The sequence below is a fragment of the Thalassophryne amazonica genome, chromosome 2, assembly GCF_902500255.1.
Source record: "Thalassophryne amazonica chromosome 2, fThaAma1.1, whole genome shotgun sequence".
NCBI lineage: Eukaryota > Metazoa > Chordata > Actinopteri > Batrachoidiformes > Batrachoididae > Thalassophryne > Thalassophryne amazonica.
Window position 1 is genome coordinate 136,151,271 of NC_047104.1, and position 18,714 is coordinate 136,169,984.

The 18,714-nt window shown below is 41.4% G+C and overlaps 1 protein-coding gene across 6 annotated transcripts in view; it reads right to left on the minus strand.

The window, feature by feature from the left end:
• Window positions 1–18,714, minus strand: part of sema6dl (sema domain, transmembrane domain (TM), and cytoplasmic domain, (semaphorin) 6D, like) — an 80,434-nt gene that overhangs the window by 41,113 nt on the left and 20,607 nt on the right. For all 6 annotated transcript variants that reach the window (XM_034194261.1, XM_034194276.1, XM_034194253.1 and 3 more), the window contains exons 2-5: window positions 10,421–10,585; window positions 5,523–5,634; window positions 1,847–1,907; window positions 1,617–1,677 (exon numbers count right to left, since the gene is read on the minus strand). In XM_034194261.1, the coding sequence (XP_034050152.1) occupies window positions 1,617–1,677; window positions 1,847–1,907; window positions 5,523–5,634; window positions 10,421–10,538 (352 nt within the window). In that variant the 5' untranslated portion in view covers window positions 10,539–10,585. The remainder of the gene's footprint in view (window positions 1–1,616; window positions 1,678–1,846; window positions 1,908–5,522; window positions 5,635–10,420; window positions 10,586–18,714) is intronic.

Below are 18,714 nucleotides of genomic sequence, written 5' to 3' on the forward strand. Positions count from 1 at the left end.
GAAAAGTGAGAAACTGTTAATGCCTCTTAGTAGTGAGGGGTTTTACAGCCTTAAAACATCTATAATAATTGTAAAAAAATGACGCTGACTACTTCGTGGATTTCGCCTACTGCAGGTTATTTTTAGAACGTAACTCCCGCGATAAACGAGGGACCACTGTACTTTTTAGTCTGCTGAAAAACTAATTCATGCATTTATTTCCTCTAGGCTGGACTATTGTAATTCATTATTATCAGGTTGTCCTAAAAGTTCCCTAAAAAGCCTTCAGTTAATTCAAAATGCTGCAGCTAGAGTACTGACGGGGACTAGAAGGAGAGAGCATATCTCACCCATATTGGCCTCTCTTCATTGGCTTCCTGTTAATTCTAGAATAGAATTTAAAATTCTTCTTCTTACTTATAAGGTTTTGAATAATCAGGTCCCATCTTATCTTAGGGACCTCATAGTACCATATCACCCCAATAGAGCGCTTCGCTCTCAGACTGCAGGCTTACTTGTAGTTCCTAGGGTTTGTAAGAGTAGAATGGGCGGCAGAGCCTTCAGCTTTCAGGCTCCTCTCCTGTGGAACCAGCTCCCAATTCAGATCAGGGAGACAGACACCCTCTCTACTTTTAAGATTAGGCTTAAACTTTCCTTTTTGCTAAAGCTTATAGTTAGGGCTGGATCAGGTGACCCTGAACCATCCCTTAGTTATGCTGCTATAGACGTAGACTGCTGGGGGGTTCCCATGATGCACTGTTTTCTTTCTCTTTTGCTCTGTATGCACCACTCTGCATTTAATCATTAGTGATCGATCTCTGCTCCCCTCCACAGCATGTCTTTTTCCTGGTTCTCTCCCTCAGCCCCAACCAGTCCCAGCAGAAGACTGCCCCTCCCTGAGCCTGGTTCTGCTGGAGGTTTCTTCCTGTTAAAAGGGAGTTTTTCCTTCCCACTGTAGCCAAGTGCTTGCTCACAGGGGGTCGTTTTGACCGTTGGGGTTTTACATAATTAATGTATGGCCTTGCCTTACAATATAAAGCGCCTTGGGGCAATTGTTTGTTGTGATTTGGCGCTATATAAAAAAAAAATTGATTGATTGATTGATTATTTGTTTAAATGTGCACGTCAAACTGGTTTTACCACTTAGAACAAAGAGATTCAAGTTACAATATAAATCATATGCACCGTTACGGCTTTGGTTATGGGCAGGGGGCAGGACCTCCCTTGAATGCCCACGAGGACCAATAAGGAAAGGATTTCCAAAATAAGGTCCGCCTTTGTCACGCCCTTGTTGTGCTTTGTAAAAACTGCTTTAGTCCATTGTTTGTGGTTGTGAATGGATGGATCTCCTATGAAAGAGAAGTTCTTCATAATCCAGGCCTGTTTTTCCACCATGACTATGAATAAATTTAAAAGTGTGAAAAAGTTTGACTTTATACTTTGTGAGTGGCAGTATTACATTAGGAACCGGGAAGGATTAATACTGATCCAAGAGCCACATCTCAACAACATTTTCTCAAAAAAAAAAAATCACATTGTCACATTTTGAGATACGTTGAAGAAAATACAACTGAACTGCACAAAATCTAAACAATCGTCTTTGCATGCGATGGAAGACGTCAAGGTTATACATACTCTGTGTTTTCCCTTGACAGCACACATCTCTCTGTCTGCTTGGCCGGATCGCCATGTTAGCTTCTGTAAAATCAACACAGAACATTTTAAACACGCACTGGCACAACACGCACACAATCCTCCCAGGTCTCATTTTACAACCTGTCCACTCGGTGATGAATGTGTCTGTATTTTCACTCAAGCACTCTCAGGTTATGTGAATTGAGAGAGCAGGTCTCGGTGAAACTCTTACCCGGTATGGAATGATTTCATTCCTGTAAGACTCTCTCAGGCTGACAAGGTACACCTGATCTCTGTGGACACACAACAACCACATATCACAACTACATACCAACTTCTATATGACACACACCATTTAGCATTTAATAATGATGACTGTTAAAACTGAGTGGAAAAATATTCTGCTTTCTTTTTACTTGCAGAGTGAATAACCAACATCTCATTTCATGTTCTCCGCTTTTTGTATTTCCTACTTCTAATACTGTCTTCATGGCTCGTTTCCACCTGAAGCGGATGTCACTTTTATGCCCAAACACCCACATCTTCTTAATCACTACAGCACTTACGCATGTGTGGGCATGTTAGTCAAACTGGCCAGGCACAGAGCTGGCATGTTCATATCACATATATGTGCTTAAACCATCACAAACCAGGTCTAAAGTTGAGTGCTATGTATGTCTATAATTAAAATGTGCAGCACTCAGATGTGCCTTACATAAGTGGGTTCACAATGCATGTACACCCTGCTTGCCTGTATACAGCTTCACCAGTTGCATGGACCATTTTTTTTATTTGACAGCATATTATTAGCCTGAGAGGGAGGAGGGAGAAACATACAAATTTTGCAAGATTCTCTCTCTCTCTCTTTCCCCAGGCAAGCAAACACAAGAGATGTACTTGTTCAGATAAAACATATGACAATATACTATGACGACCCCCTCAGCACACACACACAAATGTGAACTGAGGTGCACTCACTTGATGAAGAAGAGAAAGCCTGACCTTTCTGCTTCACCACAGGGACCTTTGGTGTTCACTGTCCCTTGGTGAGCTCTGACAGATTGGCTCTAATTTGTTAGTGCACGAGAAATGGTTGACATTATTTTCAGACTATAACATGCCTTGCACCCAGCTTTATGAGTTTATGTGCCTTCAAATGAACAAATGCAAACTGGATATGCACCAAAACCAACAACCCTGTGCCAGCTGGTCCTGCCCTCACATTAGGACAGACCCCTAAATACATTTAAACTGCAAAATTCACTGCAGTGCCGCTCTGTGGTAGAAATACCACACTAATGATCAGTGAAAATATGAAAAAAAAAAGAAAAAATGAAAACACTGGCCAAGAAATAGTGTGCTGCAGCTCAAATAACTGCTAAAATCTGAGATCTATTGGCCAGTGTAAGAAAAACAGAGCATCCTTTCTGCTACAGTGCTGATATTTAATGACAGCTACTTATTGCTGGTGTTGTTTAAAACCAAATGGTGATGAACTTAAAAGTTGTTTTCTGCAGCCTTTGGTTATAAACTGTGATTTGTTGTTGTTGTTGTGTACTTCTTAAACACCTAAAATAACTGTTTCTCAGACATTCACAGTTGTAACTGGATATCTTAGATGGCTAAAATAAATTAAATTTGTGTCATAAGTGACAGGCATATGAATGCTCTAATTTACACATCAAACATTGCATTGTGACATTTCTGCCAAAATATAGTTCATACACTACATTTACAACTGCATTATGGGAGTTTTTGATAGCACTGCATAATGTTGATATTTTACACTGGGAAATGGCAGAGGCCTAAAGCGCATTCCGCAAGCACATTTGCTGCATATCCAACTCCACTTTACTATTGACACAGCACATGATGAGTGCAAAGACGTTGCATTTAGTAACTTAATCATGAGTGCGTTTTCACTGTCACATGAATTCCACCATTCAGGGTGTCATCTGTCACTGTCTTTAAGAGTGATTCAATTGGCCATTGCTACTTGCACGGTGGACTCATGAAGGGAGTTGTTTTGTGTTGAGGAAATGGATGTGTGCACAAAGCCTCAAAACACACACAAGATCATCTGCAGGAACGATATCTACCCAGATCTCCCTGAGGTGAAGTACTTGAGCACCTCTTTCCTGCAACACCTCCTCCCCCTGCAATATCTCCTCCGTACTCCATCAGCAGCAAACAGACCCTTGCTGCTCCTGGGACATTCCTGCTGACTGACCAATGTGTACAGCCAAACTGTTTTATGTGTCAGAACTCACTGATGTAAGGTGCATCTGAATATTGTGTCTTATAATTAGCAGATCTCTGTGCTTGACTTCAGACTGGGTAGTGGTCTCTGGTGAAATTGTTCTCTGGTGCCTCACAATTATAATGCACCAACACTCTGCCAGACCACACCTCATTTCATCACCCACAACATGCCCACGGTACACAGAGGAGCACAAGTACAGTTGCTGCTTAAACAATGTGGGCACCGGGTATGAAAATAGCAACTGTGTGGATGAAAACTAGCAGTAACACTTGCACTGCATTGTGCGCTGCTTTGCACAGGGTGTAAGCTGGGGCCCTGGGTTATACTATATCTATCTATAAAGCAAGAAACGTCTATGTGTGTGTATGTAGCTCACATAGCTCTGTGACTATGTGTCAGATCGACCTTCAGCTTTCGGATATGACTTGCACATGGCACAATGATTTGCATCCTTTATTATAAAAAAAATTTGGGATTAATTTTCAAAACTTTTATTTTGAAACTTTTATTTTGATTAACATTATAACATTTTTACTTCCAGGATGGTGTGGCTCACTGATGTTACTGGTAGCAAAGTTAAACAACATCAGATAGTTCATATTGCTCAAACCATTTCACAATAATACATTTAATGCCAGCATCCCAGCAAATACTTTTACTGTGAAAGGCATGCTGTCAGTGTTCCTTGCGACTGAGATTAACTTAACACTGAGAAGACGTTAGCTAAAATCTGTTTTTTGATACCACCAACAAATTTCCCACTATTTGTACAATGTTTTATTAAGTACACAAGCTGAATAAAGTATTATATTTTCCCACAATTTGTACCTTTCATAAAGTACATAAGCTGAAGTAAGTAAGTCCTTTCGGTTGCTCCCTTGTTTGCACCATTTGCTGTGAGTTCAAGTTTAAATAAAGTGGGTTCAGGAGGACTGATTTGCTGTTTCAAATATTCTAAATGTTTTGTTTAATTTTGTCTGACCTCTTTCCAATAATCTGTTTAATAGGAATCCATTTATTTTCATACCAATATGAAATACTATATTCAAATAATAATATAATACAACATAAGTACACTTTGTTCTACATCCCACCTTCAAACACAGCCACATACGACCATCCATGAAAAATCTGCTTAAGCTCCTAATTTTCTATAGGAATACAAACTTCCTACAGGCACTGCACTAGAATCATAATATAACGATGACAAAATGTGATTTTGGCTACAAAAATACAATTCACCCATAGAGAGTTACTTTTGACACTAGCTAACAAAGGTGTTGCGTACTGCAGGTGCTCAAGGATGTTTTTTAACGGTAGATGACAAAATGATTTCCTGTTACAGCACTAATGCTGGTGGTCAGATTGATTCCATCCCCATATTGATACTGTAAATACTAAAAAGAAAAGTTGCCAAGAAATGTCTGACAGAGCATCAGCCTGAAGGATGATAGACGCCTTTCCTGAATCAATACTGCCCATATATATCCAATCCAGGCAGAGATACCTTCAATCCAATAACAGTAAGAGCTTCCCCCCCACACCACTGTTTACCTGCCAAGAAGTGATTGAGTATATTGGTGTGGGATGTGTGAAAGACAGCGATAAAGATACTGTGAATATGTGTGTGTTGCATTTACAGTACCTGCCAGCAATGAACAAAGTGTCCTGTATCTTGGTCATCAGCTGAAAGTCAAGGCGATGCTGTGATTCGTTTACAGAGGGCCTGCCTCTGAACACGGGGTACCTCTGTGAAACTGAGAAGACAGCACCCCATTATTCTGTAACTCTGCTAAAATGATGAATAACAGCAACCACAGTATGTGCAGCCATATTTAATGCAGTAGGCATCAAACTCAGTTGTATTGATTGGAAACAAATATGCTGTTCAAGTGCTTCATACAAATTTCTTGCAATACACATGTTGTAAGTAATGTGTGCCATAGGGCTATGTGTTTATTAAGTAATGACTGCCAACGTCAGCACTTCTATGGGTATCTTCTATGGGTATACCTGTTAATTCTAGAATAGAATTTAAAATTCTTCTTCTTACTTATAAGGTTTTGAATAGTCAGGTCCCTTCTTATCTTAGGGACCTAATAGTACAATATCACCCCAATAGAGCGCTTCGCTCTCAGACTGCAGGCTTACTTGTAGTTCCTAGGGTTTGTAAGAGTAGAATGGAGGCAGAGGCTTCAGCTTTCAGGCTCCTCTCCTGTGGAACCAGCTCCCAATTCGGATCAGGGAGACAGACACCCTCTCTACTTTTAAGATTAGGCTTAAAACTTTCCTTTTTGCTAAAGCTTATAGTTAGGGCTGGATCAGGTGACCCTGAACCATCCTTAGTTATGCTGCTATAGACTTAGACTGCTGGGGGGTTCCCATAATGCATTGAGTGTTTCTTTCTCTTTTTGCTCTGTATGCACCACTCTGCATTTAATCATTAGTGATTGATCTCTGCTCCCCTCCACAGCATGTGTTTTTCCCGGTTCTCTCCCTCAGCCCCAACGAGTCCCAGCAGAAGACTGCCCCTCCCTGAGCCTGGTTCTGCTGGAGGTTTCTTCCTGTTAAAAGGGAGTTTTTCCTTCCCACTGTTGCCAAGTGCTTGCTCACAGGGGGTCGTTTTGACCGTTGGGGTTTTTCCGTAATTACTGTATGGCTTTGCCTTACAATATAAAGCGCCTTGGGGCAACTGTTTGTTGTGATTTGGTGCTATATAAATAAAATTGATTTGATTTGATTTGATCAGAGAGAAGAAAATGAAATTCACTTCAAGTGAATGCAAAGCAGACTGAATTTATTGCCATGGTTATGGCATGCCACAACAGTCTAAAACTGCTGACAAGACTGCAAGCAGAAGCCCGGTGATGCTTGCAGTCATGGTGCAACATGGTGCGGGAGTGAAATTATGTAAAATACAGTTGTGGTCAGAGGTTTACATACACTCATCATGCAAGTGATGCTTTTATGCAGAAGGCTTTTACAAACTACAGTTCAGTGATTTTAACCTTTGACCCCCAAATTGATAGGCTTCTTGGGGTCACCATACCTAACACACATACCAAGTTTGGTGACAATCCGCCATTTAGGAAAGCCGTTTTTGCTCCAGTGATGTTGACCTTTTGGCCTCAATGCCAATACGTTTTCTGGTGTCAATGTACCAACCACACATGCAAAGTTTGGCGATAATCAGAAAGTTAAAAAATTAATTTAATTAGCTTATAATGCGCCAAAAAACTGTCTCAAGGCGCCTCACATAAAACAATTCAACATAAAATTTAATAAATAATTAAAAATGAATAAAAAATTTAAAATGCATAAATAATAACAGAAGTAAAATAATAAAACAGATATAAAAAAACTATTCATAAGAAAGAGAATAAAAATAGGTTTTCAGTCTTGACTTAAAAATGTCCACGGACTCCGACTGCCTCACGGTCGCAGGGAGGCTGTTCCACAGGGTGGGTGCACGATAGGTTAAAAATAGGTTATTACTCTTACAAGATTTTTAAAAAGTGCACTCCTGTAACCTTATGTGTGATATATATACTATGCTTGCTGTCAAAGAAACTTGAAGGTGACTCAGTGAGTGAGTGAAACCAGGGTTTAAATAATTCTGGGTTTCAGATAGCCAGGAACCACCCAGGAACCATCAAGCCATAGGGCTGCCACAAACTGTCTGAAATGAAAGAGATCTACATGAAAATGGAATGCTGCTGTCCTAGAACAAAGCCCCTGCTCCAAAATCAGCACCTTCAAGTTCAAATAAAGTTTGACGTTGACCACATGGACAAAGAAAAAAAAAATCTTATGTTTTATACTCAGTTTTTTTGGCCATTGTGACCAGAATTACAGTTAAAGGAGAAGAGCTGAACCACTCTGTACAATTGTGGTGGTGGGAGCACTGAGCTCTGTGGCTCTTTCACTGCCAGTGGAACTGGTGCAGAACACAACTGTGATAGTCTCAAGAATGCTTCAGTAAAACCTCAAAAAATCAGCTTGATGGCTGAAACTTGGACATAATTACATGGCCCAAAAAACAAAGAACAAAGCTGATCGTGGAATAGATAAACATTAAGCTTTTGGAATGACCTTCTCACACAGTTGAAATAAATAAATTAAATAAAAGAAGAGAAAGTTTTGTTTTCCAATTGTTATCAATATATTAAAAACCAAGTGGTCTCTGTGTACGTCTATGCATGCATGCATGCGCGTGTATAACGTCTATCACAGACAAACTGGGGAGAGCTGACATTTGCCATTTGGTATGCTTATGTATTTTGGGTCAATGATGCACACCGCCAAAATGGAACATTGATAGGACTAACATTATTGGAGAAATGAAGGATATTAGCTAACAACACTGAACAATGGACATTGATAATGACATTCTGGACTCACACACTATTCCAGCAGGGGCAGTAAATCATCTACATATTAAAAGCGTAGTGGCCTCGGGTGAGCTGACATTTACCATTTGGTATGGTTATGTATATATGTAAAGGGAACATTGATAAAACTAATATTTTGGTAGAAATTACGGATATTACTTAACATCATTGAGCAATGGACATTGATAATTACATTCTGGACCCACGCACCATTCCAACTCATTACAGAAACTTTGCATAATTTATTACCGCCCTTGAAAAATGTCAGCTACCTATTTTATAAACACTACCCAGTCTAGAGCCTGTCAATCCTCACGGACAATGGGCTACCTACATGCGCTACTTACTATTATTTATCCTTATTATTATTATGTTTTTAAATGGGACAAAGCCCTGACCTCAAGCCACCCAACATTAGCTTGACCGTGCTTCAAAGGTGGGTTTGTAATCTGAAATCAAAAATTGAATTCAAGTCTAATGTGGTCAAATATCAATTGGAATTCTACCAGCAGAAAAGTAAAATCTTCTAAGGGACATTCAACCAAATATTCATTCAGTTTCATCAGGTTTGTATATTTTATCCCTGTATGAAATCTTGACCCTGCGTTGATTTCAGAAAACCCAAAACTAATTTAAACTTCTTTACAAAACTCTCATTACCTCCGCCAACAAAGCTGGAGGAAGTTGGAAATGCATAACTCTGTCAAAAAAGATCAAATGTCTTTCATATTTGACAGTGTTATGTAGGAAGGTATTCTTTATTGACTGACAAAGTTCAATCCGGATCTGATCTAGATTTTGTAGCCATTTATTCGCCCAACTGTTGGTTCAATAAAGTAAAAACGTGAGCATACACGCTCAACCACAACTGACCAATGAGTGCACTTGTAAGTTCTCTTCCGTTTTCAACGCGGGAGGGAAAAAAGGCAGATATTTTCAAACTAACATCATCTTACAGACAACAAGCAGCATTTTGTTCAAAAACTGTTTCATCGTTGTTAACAGGCTTCCGTTCAAAATGCTTATGAAGTTTGCTTTCAACCACTGCGGTGTTTTCGCAATTAAATAATTGCGAAATTGCATAATTAAAGATGACGCTGTTAAATGTGTCAAACATACGCCGCAATAGAGCCTTAAAAAGTGGTGTAAAAACAGTTTAGATGCACAAAACATGTCAAATACACGATCACAGTTGGGCGAATAAGGTAAGACATCATATTTATCTGCCCAACGGTTGCGCGTGTAATGTTCAATGTATGACTTATCTGCCCAACGGTTGGCCGAATAAGGTAAGACACTATATTAATCTGCCCAACGGTTGGCCGAATAAGGTAAGACATCATATTTATCTGCCCAACGGTTGGGCGAATAAGGTAAGACATTATATTAATCTGCCCAATGGTTGGGTGAATAAGGTAAGACATTATATTAATCTGCCCAACGGTTGGGCGAACAGCCTTTGCCTTAAATTTAACATTTGATGTATATTATATCTTAATCAAACGTGCCCCAATCACTCTCATATTTGAAAGTGAGGTGCAGACTGGCACTCAGTATCACCTGTCAAAGTTTGATCTGGATTGTGGATTTTGTTGATATTTGAATTTAATATTGAAAAGCCTTTTTGGTGTGCATTTTGCATTATATCTCAATCAAAAGTGCCTCAATCACTCTCATTTTTCTGTTATAGATTTATTTACACCACCAAAATTGGATGGAGGTTCCAATTTTATGCCTGTTTGTCTTCCAGTTATCAGTCAGAAACCAAGTGCCAAAAACCAATGACAAATTGTGCAAAGCAGAGATAACCAATGTTCTGTGAAAATTCAGAATTTCAGAAACCAAAAAAGTTGATAAAAGAAAACCTGACAACACCACAAAAAACTTTTATTTAAGTGCATGAACTAAATACATACTCCAGCCTTTTGATTACATCTAATTTACTTCATGAAAAGCCACTTCTAACAGAACTTTGACCTTGAAAAATTTTGAAGGTAAAATTTTGTGGAATTGGCAGAGGCTTGCACTCTATGAGTGCGGTACTCTAGTTTTTTGTCTGACCACAACTGTATTAATAAAACTTTTGTTGTTGTTGGAATGGCAATATTTCCTCCAGCTCTGCTGAGTTCATACACAAGGTGCGTGTACTCACAGTGGGCATCGACAACATCGAGGGGCACGATGTCCTCGGGGAAGCTGACTGCGAGCAGAGTGTGTGAGGCTGTCAGCAGCAGCAGCTCAGCGAGCACAAGTGCAGCCCTCTGGCCCATGGCTACTCACAGACGACACGTCCTGTTTCACACTGTGGTGGTGTTACCTGGAAACACAAACACGTGTTCACATTGGTGAATATTATGTCCAACCTGCTGCTCCAAGACAGACAACACAGAAAGTCAGTGAAAACACACTGGCTTTCAACTTGTGTCCAGCGTTAATTCAAATATTTCTTTGTGCACATTTTCCAAATCTTGTCCAACACTCACACCACTTAAGGTGTAATATTCAGTCACCTCGCAGTGCTGCTACCACAAAGGAATTGGAAGTGCTGCAGGGTTTTTTGTCTGTAAATATATGAGGTGTATTAGATAAGAAACCGACACTTTTATTTTTTTTTTAACTATATGGATTTGAATGACGTGCGATTACACCAATCATGCTTGAACCCTCGTGCGCATGCGTGAGTTTTTTCACGCGTGTCGGTGACGTCATTTCCCTGTGGGCAGGCCTCGAGTGAGATGTGGTCCCGCCCTCTCGGCTGAATTCCTTTGTTTCACACGCTGCTCGAGACGGCGCGCGTTGCTTTATCAAAATTTTTTCTGGACCTGTGAGGAATATCCGAGTGGACACTATTCGAGAAATTTAGCTGGTTTTCGGTGAAAAGTTTAACGGCTGATGAGAGATTATGGGGTGTTTCTGTCGGTGTAAGGATTTCCCATGGAGCGGGACGTCGCGCAGCGCTTCCAGGCCTGTTTCGACCTGAAAACATCCTAATTTAAGGCTTAATTCACCCAGGACGTCGTGAGAGAACAGAGAAGATTCAGAAGAGGCCGGCATGAGGACTTTATGCGGACATTCCACTGTTTAAGGACATTTTTTAATGAAAGACGTGCGCGCAAATTTGCCGAGTCGTTTCCGTGACGACTCGGCGAATCTGTGTGCGCCGCGACAGGAAAAACACCTCCGTGTTGAAAACCATTTGTAAAATTCAGGCGGCTTTTGATGGCTTTCAACAAGTGAGTAACTGAGAAATTGTTTAACAGCTTGGGCATGTTCCAACTTGCCCGTTAAGGTTTCCAACAGAGGTGTTTTTCCTGTCGCGACCCCCCGCGGTCGGGTCTGGCCCGACATGCGACTCTGCCTGCACGTTCTTTCATTACAAAATGTCCGTTAACAATGGAATGTCCGAATAAACTCCTCATGCCGACTTCTTCTGAAAGTTCTCTGTTCTCTGATGACTTCCTGGGTCAACAGAGCCTGAAATGTGGAAGTTTTCAACTTGAAACGGCGAGACGCTGCCGCCTCGAAGCGCAGATCGCCATCAGGCGCCGTGGGCCATCCTTACGGCGATACTACCAGACCAAAATCTCTCATCAGCCGTTAAAATTTTTACCGAAAACCAGCTGAATTTATCGAATGGTGTCCACTCAGTTGTGCCTTACAGTTTTGAAAAAATTTTGATCAAACAAAGCAGCAGTCTCTGAGCCATTCCTAAACAATGAAAAATCAACGAGAGGGTGGACCACTCCTCACTCAAAGACTGCCCACAGGTGAATGACGTAACCGACAGGCGTGAAAAAACTCTCGCATGCCCACAAGGGTTCAAGCATGTCTGATGTAATCACACGTGATTCAAATCCATATGGTTTTTGAAAAAAATAATAAGGTTGGATACTTTTCTAACAGACCTTGTATATGCCCGAAGCTGCTGGGCCTGAAATTTTTAGACAGTGCACGTTAAATGATGAAAATCAAATGAGTGCTGCTGTTAATAGTCCTCTCCATCTGTACTGCTGCATTTGGTAAAGGTAAATGGATAAAGCTCACTGGCATAGTATGTTACTATGCTTTTTACCCTTTTAAATTCATTTTATTCAACTTTATCTAAAGTCTGGGTCTCTTAGAGAAGCTTAGGGCTAGTGGCCGGCGATCACCTTAGTATTATTTCTGTTTTTCTTGTTGCTTAATGCTGATAAATTCTATTCTATTTGATGTCTTCCCAATGACTAATTCTGTTTTTTTCTCTCTGTTTGAGGTGCAGCTCCATCCAGAGATGGGTGTGGTGTCTGTTTCTGCAACCCTCCTGTCCTGTGCACCTGTGCACATGTCCTGTGCACCTCCTGTGCAAAAATTTCCTGTATATTCATTCTCTAAATTGTGTCTGTAGCATGGCCCAAGCAGAGGGTCACTCCTTTGAGTCTGGTCTGCTTGAGGTTTCTTCCTCAAATCATCAGAGGGAGTGTCAAGTTACCACTCTCGCCTGTGTGCTTACTTTGGTTGGGGTTGGTAAGGTTAGACCTTAATTGACTGAAGGGTCTTGAGGCAACTTTGTTGTGATTTGGTGCTATATACGAGTTAAAAAAAAAAAGCTACTGTTGCTATCTCACCTTTTTGAATATCTTTCATAATAAAAGTGTTTTAATCTAAAAGTAGCAGCAGGAGCAACATGGCAAAGACTTTTACTCTGAAAGTCATAGAATCATGGTGCCTGACAAATGTTTATGAGTTTTTTTTTGTTTCTTTGTTTATACGAAGCACCTTACACATGTACTCTGTGATAATGTGTGTGCACGCGTGTGCAGGGCCATCCCACATATAAGTATATAAGTAGAGCTCCAGCATGGCTAACATCCTGCGTGACCCAGGCAGGACAAATGAAGCCTAAACACTCCCCCATCTTAACAATTACCGATAAGCTCTGCTAACAGGCTAACCTTGGTTTGTGTGTATATTACATCATATTTTTGGGAAGTGAACGGTGGTTTTTATAATGGTTTGGCATTAATGTGGACATTAATAATTATGACCTGCTAATATCCTCAAGCTAGTGATCGCTGCTACAAGTGCTAACAATGCTACCCTCAAAAAAATCAAGCATAGGAAAATTTCACCCAATGCAAATAATTGTGTATGGTCTTACATGATCCGTTTTGAGTATTATCCACACAATAATTCCTATTTTTACAGATGCCTGAAATACAATCTGTAATAAAATACTCATGAAAAAAAAGACAGGCCTCCACAGCAGCTGTAGCCAGCCGCCTCAGAGCTGTCACAAAAAGTGGCAACCGTCCCAAAAGACAACAAATACATATTTCAGCTATACCACTGGCTTTGATCTTAGATGTATTTCAACCTTAAGATGTTTTCATTTTTTTTTTTCATTTTCCTTAAGCAGAGTCCAGAAAAACAATATTCAAAGCTGGTGACAATAACCTTTATTTTACAACAAAAAAATGACAGCACGCATGGCAAGTATTTACAGTCTGTTTAAAACAGCACATTCTGTCTAATATAATATGGTCACTGCATTTATTTATTTAACTAATCTTTTGCATTGTGCATTATATGGGTATTTCTGGCAGTAATTAAACAGGGCTTAACCACTTAGTCAAAGTACGGTGTTCGATATAAATTCTCAAAAACGCTAGTCTTAAATAAGACATTTTGTCATGAGGTTGTTGCATAGTCGAAGAAGTGTCTATGAAGTGTGTGACAAAACATCAATCCTTCATTAAATTCAACATAACAACAACACTAAAAGATATACAGTAAAATAGTAACAAACTGCTGAGGTTAACCGACATGTTCCACACTTTACATAATGTGTCACCAAATACTGAAGCTGAATAAAATCCCAAACTTGCTCGACCCTATCTTGACTATGAATGCAAAAGTGGGGACCAATCCATGTGGGGTGGGTACAAACACACACTTCTAAATAAATGGACAAGGAAATATTGGTGCAAATGCGGCTTGTGAACAAAAAGGGGTTATGTGTACAGTCTTAATAGACCCATTTACTGTTTACGACAATTGACGGCTGCACGCGCATCCTGGCACTGGAGGCATGGTGGGTAGCGGAGGCTTGTCAAGTTACGCCGGTGCATTATCAGTGAAAGATCGTGAAGCTTAAGCCCCGTTTACACATAGACGGTAAGAGCTCCCGGAAGAGTTTTGGGCCATCTTAAGGATCACACGCCGTTGTTAACGCCGGCACTAGGGGGCGTGGCTTAGTTCCGGCTTTACCGGGAATCGTCGAAAAAATTATTCAACATGTCAAATAATTCTGGGAGCGCTCCCGGAGAATTCGCGTGACGACGGAGACAACGCGAACAACGGTGTTTGATACTTTTTAATCGCCGTTTCATCTCGCCCCTTCCTGTAGTGCAGCAGTTTACACCGCCGTAATTGGCGGCCGGCGTTGTATCCCTAACCAACGGCATGTAAAACGGCGATAGAGCCCACATCGGCGTCCTCAAAGGCGTTTTAACCGGTGACAGAGGAAGACAAAACCACGGCGCTAGCGGACAGTACGCCGTTCTAAATGCCACCTCCTGGTTAATGGCATTCCAAACGGCCGACAGGCGGCGGTCAATATAAAAATGCTAGCGCGCTGCATGCAGGCCTCTCACTTGCAGCCAGCTCCAGATATTTTTGCAGAGAAGCTCCAGTATTCCTCCTAAAATAAAATTGGCAGCGGCAAGGACTTACCAAGAGGTCTGGTTCAGAAGCAGAGAGGCCTGTGGTGGAGACGAGCAACACGTTGAGGAGGGAAAAAGGAGAGGAAAAGAAAAGGCTGAGAGATGAGCTCCCTCCCCCTGCAGTGACAGCTGCTTCAGCCTATTATACTCTTGGGGTGGTGCCTATATGCAAAAGTTCATGGAGTAACGCAGGATTTGCCTAGATAAATCCAGCGGTACACAGGGCATTATCGGCGGCAGCAGAACACCGCCATTCTCACGCGCGTCTTAACCTGCGATTGTAAAGGACAGAACTGGGTATTAACCTCCGTTGCCTGACATGTGCCAGATGCTACGGTGTCAAAACGCCGCTTTATTTGGTGGATTTAGCGGCATTTTATCCGTGTATTTGCGGCTAGTATGGCGCTCAAAACGCCGGCAAAATGCTCCGCCCCTTTCCACCGCGAAAACAGCCGGAACTACCGCGAACTTCGGTCTACATACTACCCGCCGACAAAACCGTCTATGTGTAACCTGGGCTTTACTTTAAAAAGCTCACTTTAACGAATGGCAAGTGGCTCCCAAATCCGTACACAGTTACTGAATGGGACCATGACATTAGTAAGTGGCCTGATATTTACCTGTATTTGGTGGAGAAAGCTAGACCATGAGCCATGTTGGCGCCAGTGCTTATCTCCCAGTTCCAAGAGTCTACAACTCTCCCCTGATGGAATGCCAGTCTGACACAGGTTACACTTTCCCAGCCAAGGCGTGTACCCATTTACAGCTGTGTAGACTGACACAATGCAGTTTAAGCGTCTTGTCCAAGGACACAGACAGGTAGCATGAGCAAGATTCAAACACAGGTTGACACATTGGCAGGCAGATGCCTTATCCCTGCCCTTTAACCCTTTAATATCTTCACATTTTCCAGCAGAATGTAGTAGATATCAATACACTCTACCAAACAACTGAGTTGAACATTAAAGGGTTAAACCAGAGAACATCAGGGTCACAATGCTGTGATATTGATAAAGCAGGCACAAATGAAAGGATTTCTCATGTGGCTCATATTAGTGCCAGCCTGTCTGCATGCATAGTTGACAGTCACCAATAAAGCTCCCTGAGGTGAAGCAATGTGCAATGTGTTCATAGCAACAGCTATGAACACAAGGTTGGGCCTTATGTTTTCTCATGAGTGTGAGATGTGAGAGTGGAGTTTTTCCACAAAAAAGGAATTTAGGGATGATAATTCTTGTATTCTTTGCTCCTTATAACCAGAATTAAATATTAACAGACAAAAGGAAATCCATTTGTTTCCTCAATTCCAACACAGACACCATCCCAGCGTCAATTCATCAAGCATCATTACCAGTTACATTTCAACGGTACTTTCATTGTTCCTATAATGTTCTATAGTCTCTCATTATTTTGTCCTTACACATTTTCTTCTATTTAAAAACATTTGTACAACATGCGATTGCTTCCACGCTGCTGGGAGAGCACACATCAGTGCAGTATCACATCTGTCACTGTGGTCGCACTGTGTTTGTGCATGTTCACACGATTGTGCACAACTCCATCACCGTGGCATCCGTTCACATTTCGGCGGCCGTACGGCATCCATACACGGCTGTCCAACTGTCTGTTCCTCCAGACTGCGGCTCGAATTTTTCAGGTTTGGTCCATTTGGGCTGTTTTGACCTGGAACGGCCTGATTCACTCACATTTATTTTATGTGTAAAGGCACCTTTAGACATGTTTTTGTTTTGTTGCAGATCTGAAAAGCAAACAACTTCCTGGTGTTTGATGATATCAATACTAAATTTCAAGGTGTTTGACGAGATCAAGCTCTCTGTCCAACCACACCTCATTTTTAGTCACACAAGATCAACTGTTATTGTGATTTAGAGGATGCAGCTGGTAGTTGCAAAAATGAGATGAACATGAACAACGACAACTGTGTCACATTGTGTGCTGCTTTACACCAGGTAGAAGATTGGGGTATCTGTAAATGTTTTGGGTGTGAGCTGCAGAAAGGGGCACATCCCACTGGGGAAAACTGGGCGCTCACATGTAAACAAACAAGTGACGTTGGATTACTGAATAGTTTTGAATAAAATTCAAAGTTCTCATCAAGTTCCTGCTGTATATACCCTGGGTCTCTCCTCTGCACATGTCCAAATCATCTCAATCTTACCTCTCTGCCTTTGTCTCCAAAACGTCCTACCTGTACTGTCCCTCTGTCCCTGCTCATTTTGAATCCTGTCCATCCTCGTCACTCCCAAAGAAAATCACAATGTCTTCAGCTCTACCTCCTGTTTGTTTTTTGCTAGTGTAGTTGCTGCACTCTGCATTGTGTTGTTATGACTCCACCCATTCGCTCCCCTCGGGACACGAACTCACGATCCTCGGCATGGAAGTCAGACTCTCTAACCAGAAGGCTAAAACTCAAGGCTCTGGTCTTTTGACCAGAGAATCCTTTTGAGCTGTTGGGAGTGAGGTTTACTAACTGCATATACACAATGACACGTCCTGGCCTCCATTATACTCACCCCCCTAAACTCACTCCCATCCGGGTCACGGCACCACTGTAGCAGCTGGCACTCTGTGTTGTGTTGTTATGACTCTGCCCATTCGCTCCCCTCGGGACGTGAACCAGAGGATCCTTTTGAGCTGTTGGGAGTGAGGTTTACTAACTACATATGCACAGTGACACCTGCTGGCCTCCATTACACTAGTATCACAGTCTCTAAGCTGTACAGCAAAGCTGGTCTCACAACTGTCTTGTAAACTTTCCCCTTCACTCTTCTGTCACAAATCACTCCTGCCACCTTTCTCCACCCTGCCTGCACTCTCTTGTTCACCTCTCTACCACACTCTCCATTGATTTACCTTATTTAAATCAACAATGACACATGCGTGGGCTTCTGTAATGATGTGCCAATGGATCCAAACACCGAGAGCCACAACAGAAGGTAAGTAAAAAGAGATTCAGTATCTACAAAAGTGCACAATTCAGATATTCCATTGTGGGATTAACCCTCTGGGGCCGAGGGCATTTTTTGGACAGTTCCCTCGCCTGGCATAAATGTTTTATTATTGCTGTTAACAGCTCTCCCTGCATCCCACAATCACGTTTTATGTCTCTTTTTTTCAGGACAACCTGTGCTTTCAGAATATATATGTTTTTGTTGTGTTTTTATAAGTGTAATAAAGGTTTACGAGGTATATTAGAAAAGTATCCGACCTTATTATTTTTTTCAAAAACCATATGGATTTGAATCACGTGTGATTACATCAGACATGCTTGAACCCTCGTGGGCATGCGAGAGTTTTTTCACGCCTGTCGGTTACGTCATTCGCCTGTGGGCAGTCTTTGAGTGAGGAGTCGTCCACCCGCTCGTCGATTTTTTTCATTGTTTAGGAATGGCTCAGAGACTGTTGCTTTGTTTGATAAAATTTTTTTCAAAACTGTAAGGCACAACTGAGTGGACACCATTCAATAAATTCAGCTGGTTTTCGGTAAAAATTTTAACGGCTGATGAGAGATTTTGGTCTGGTAGTGTCGCTTTAAGGATGGTCCACGGCGCCTGACGGCGATCTGCGCTTCGAGGCGGCAGCGTCTCGCCGTTTCAAGTTGAAAACTTCCACATTTCAGGCTCTGTTGACGCAGTAAGTCGTCAGAGAACAGAGAACTTTCAGAAGAAGTCGGCATGAGGAGTTTATTCGGACATTCCATTGTTAACGGTCATTTTGTAATGAA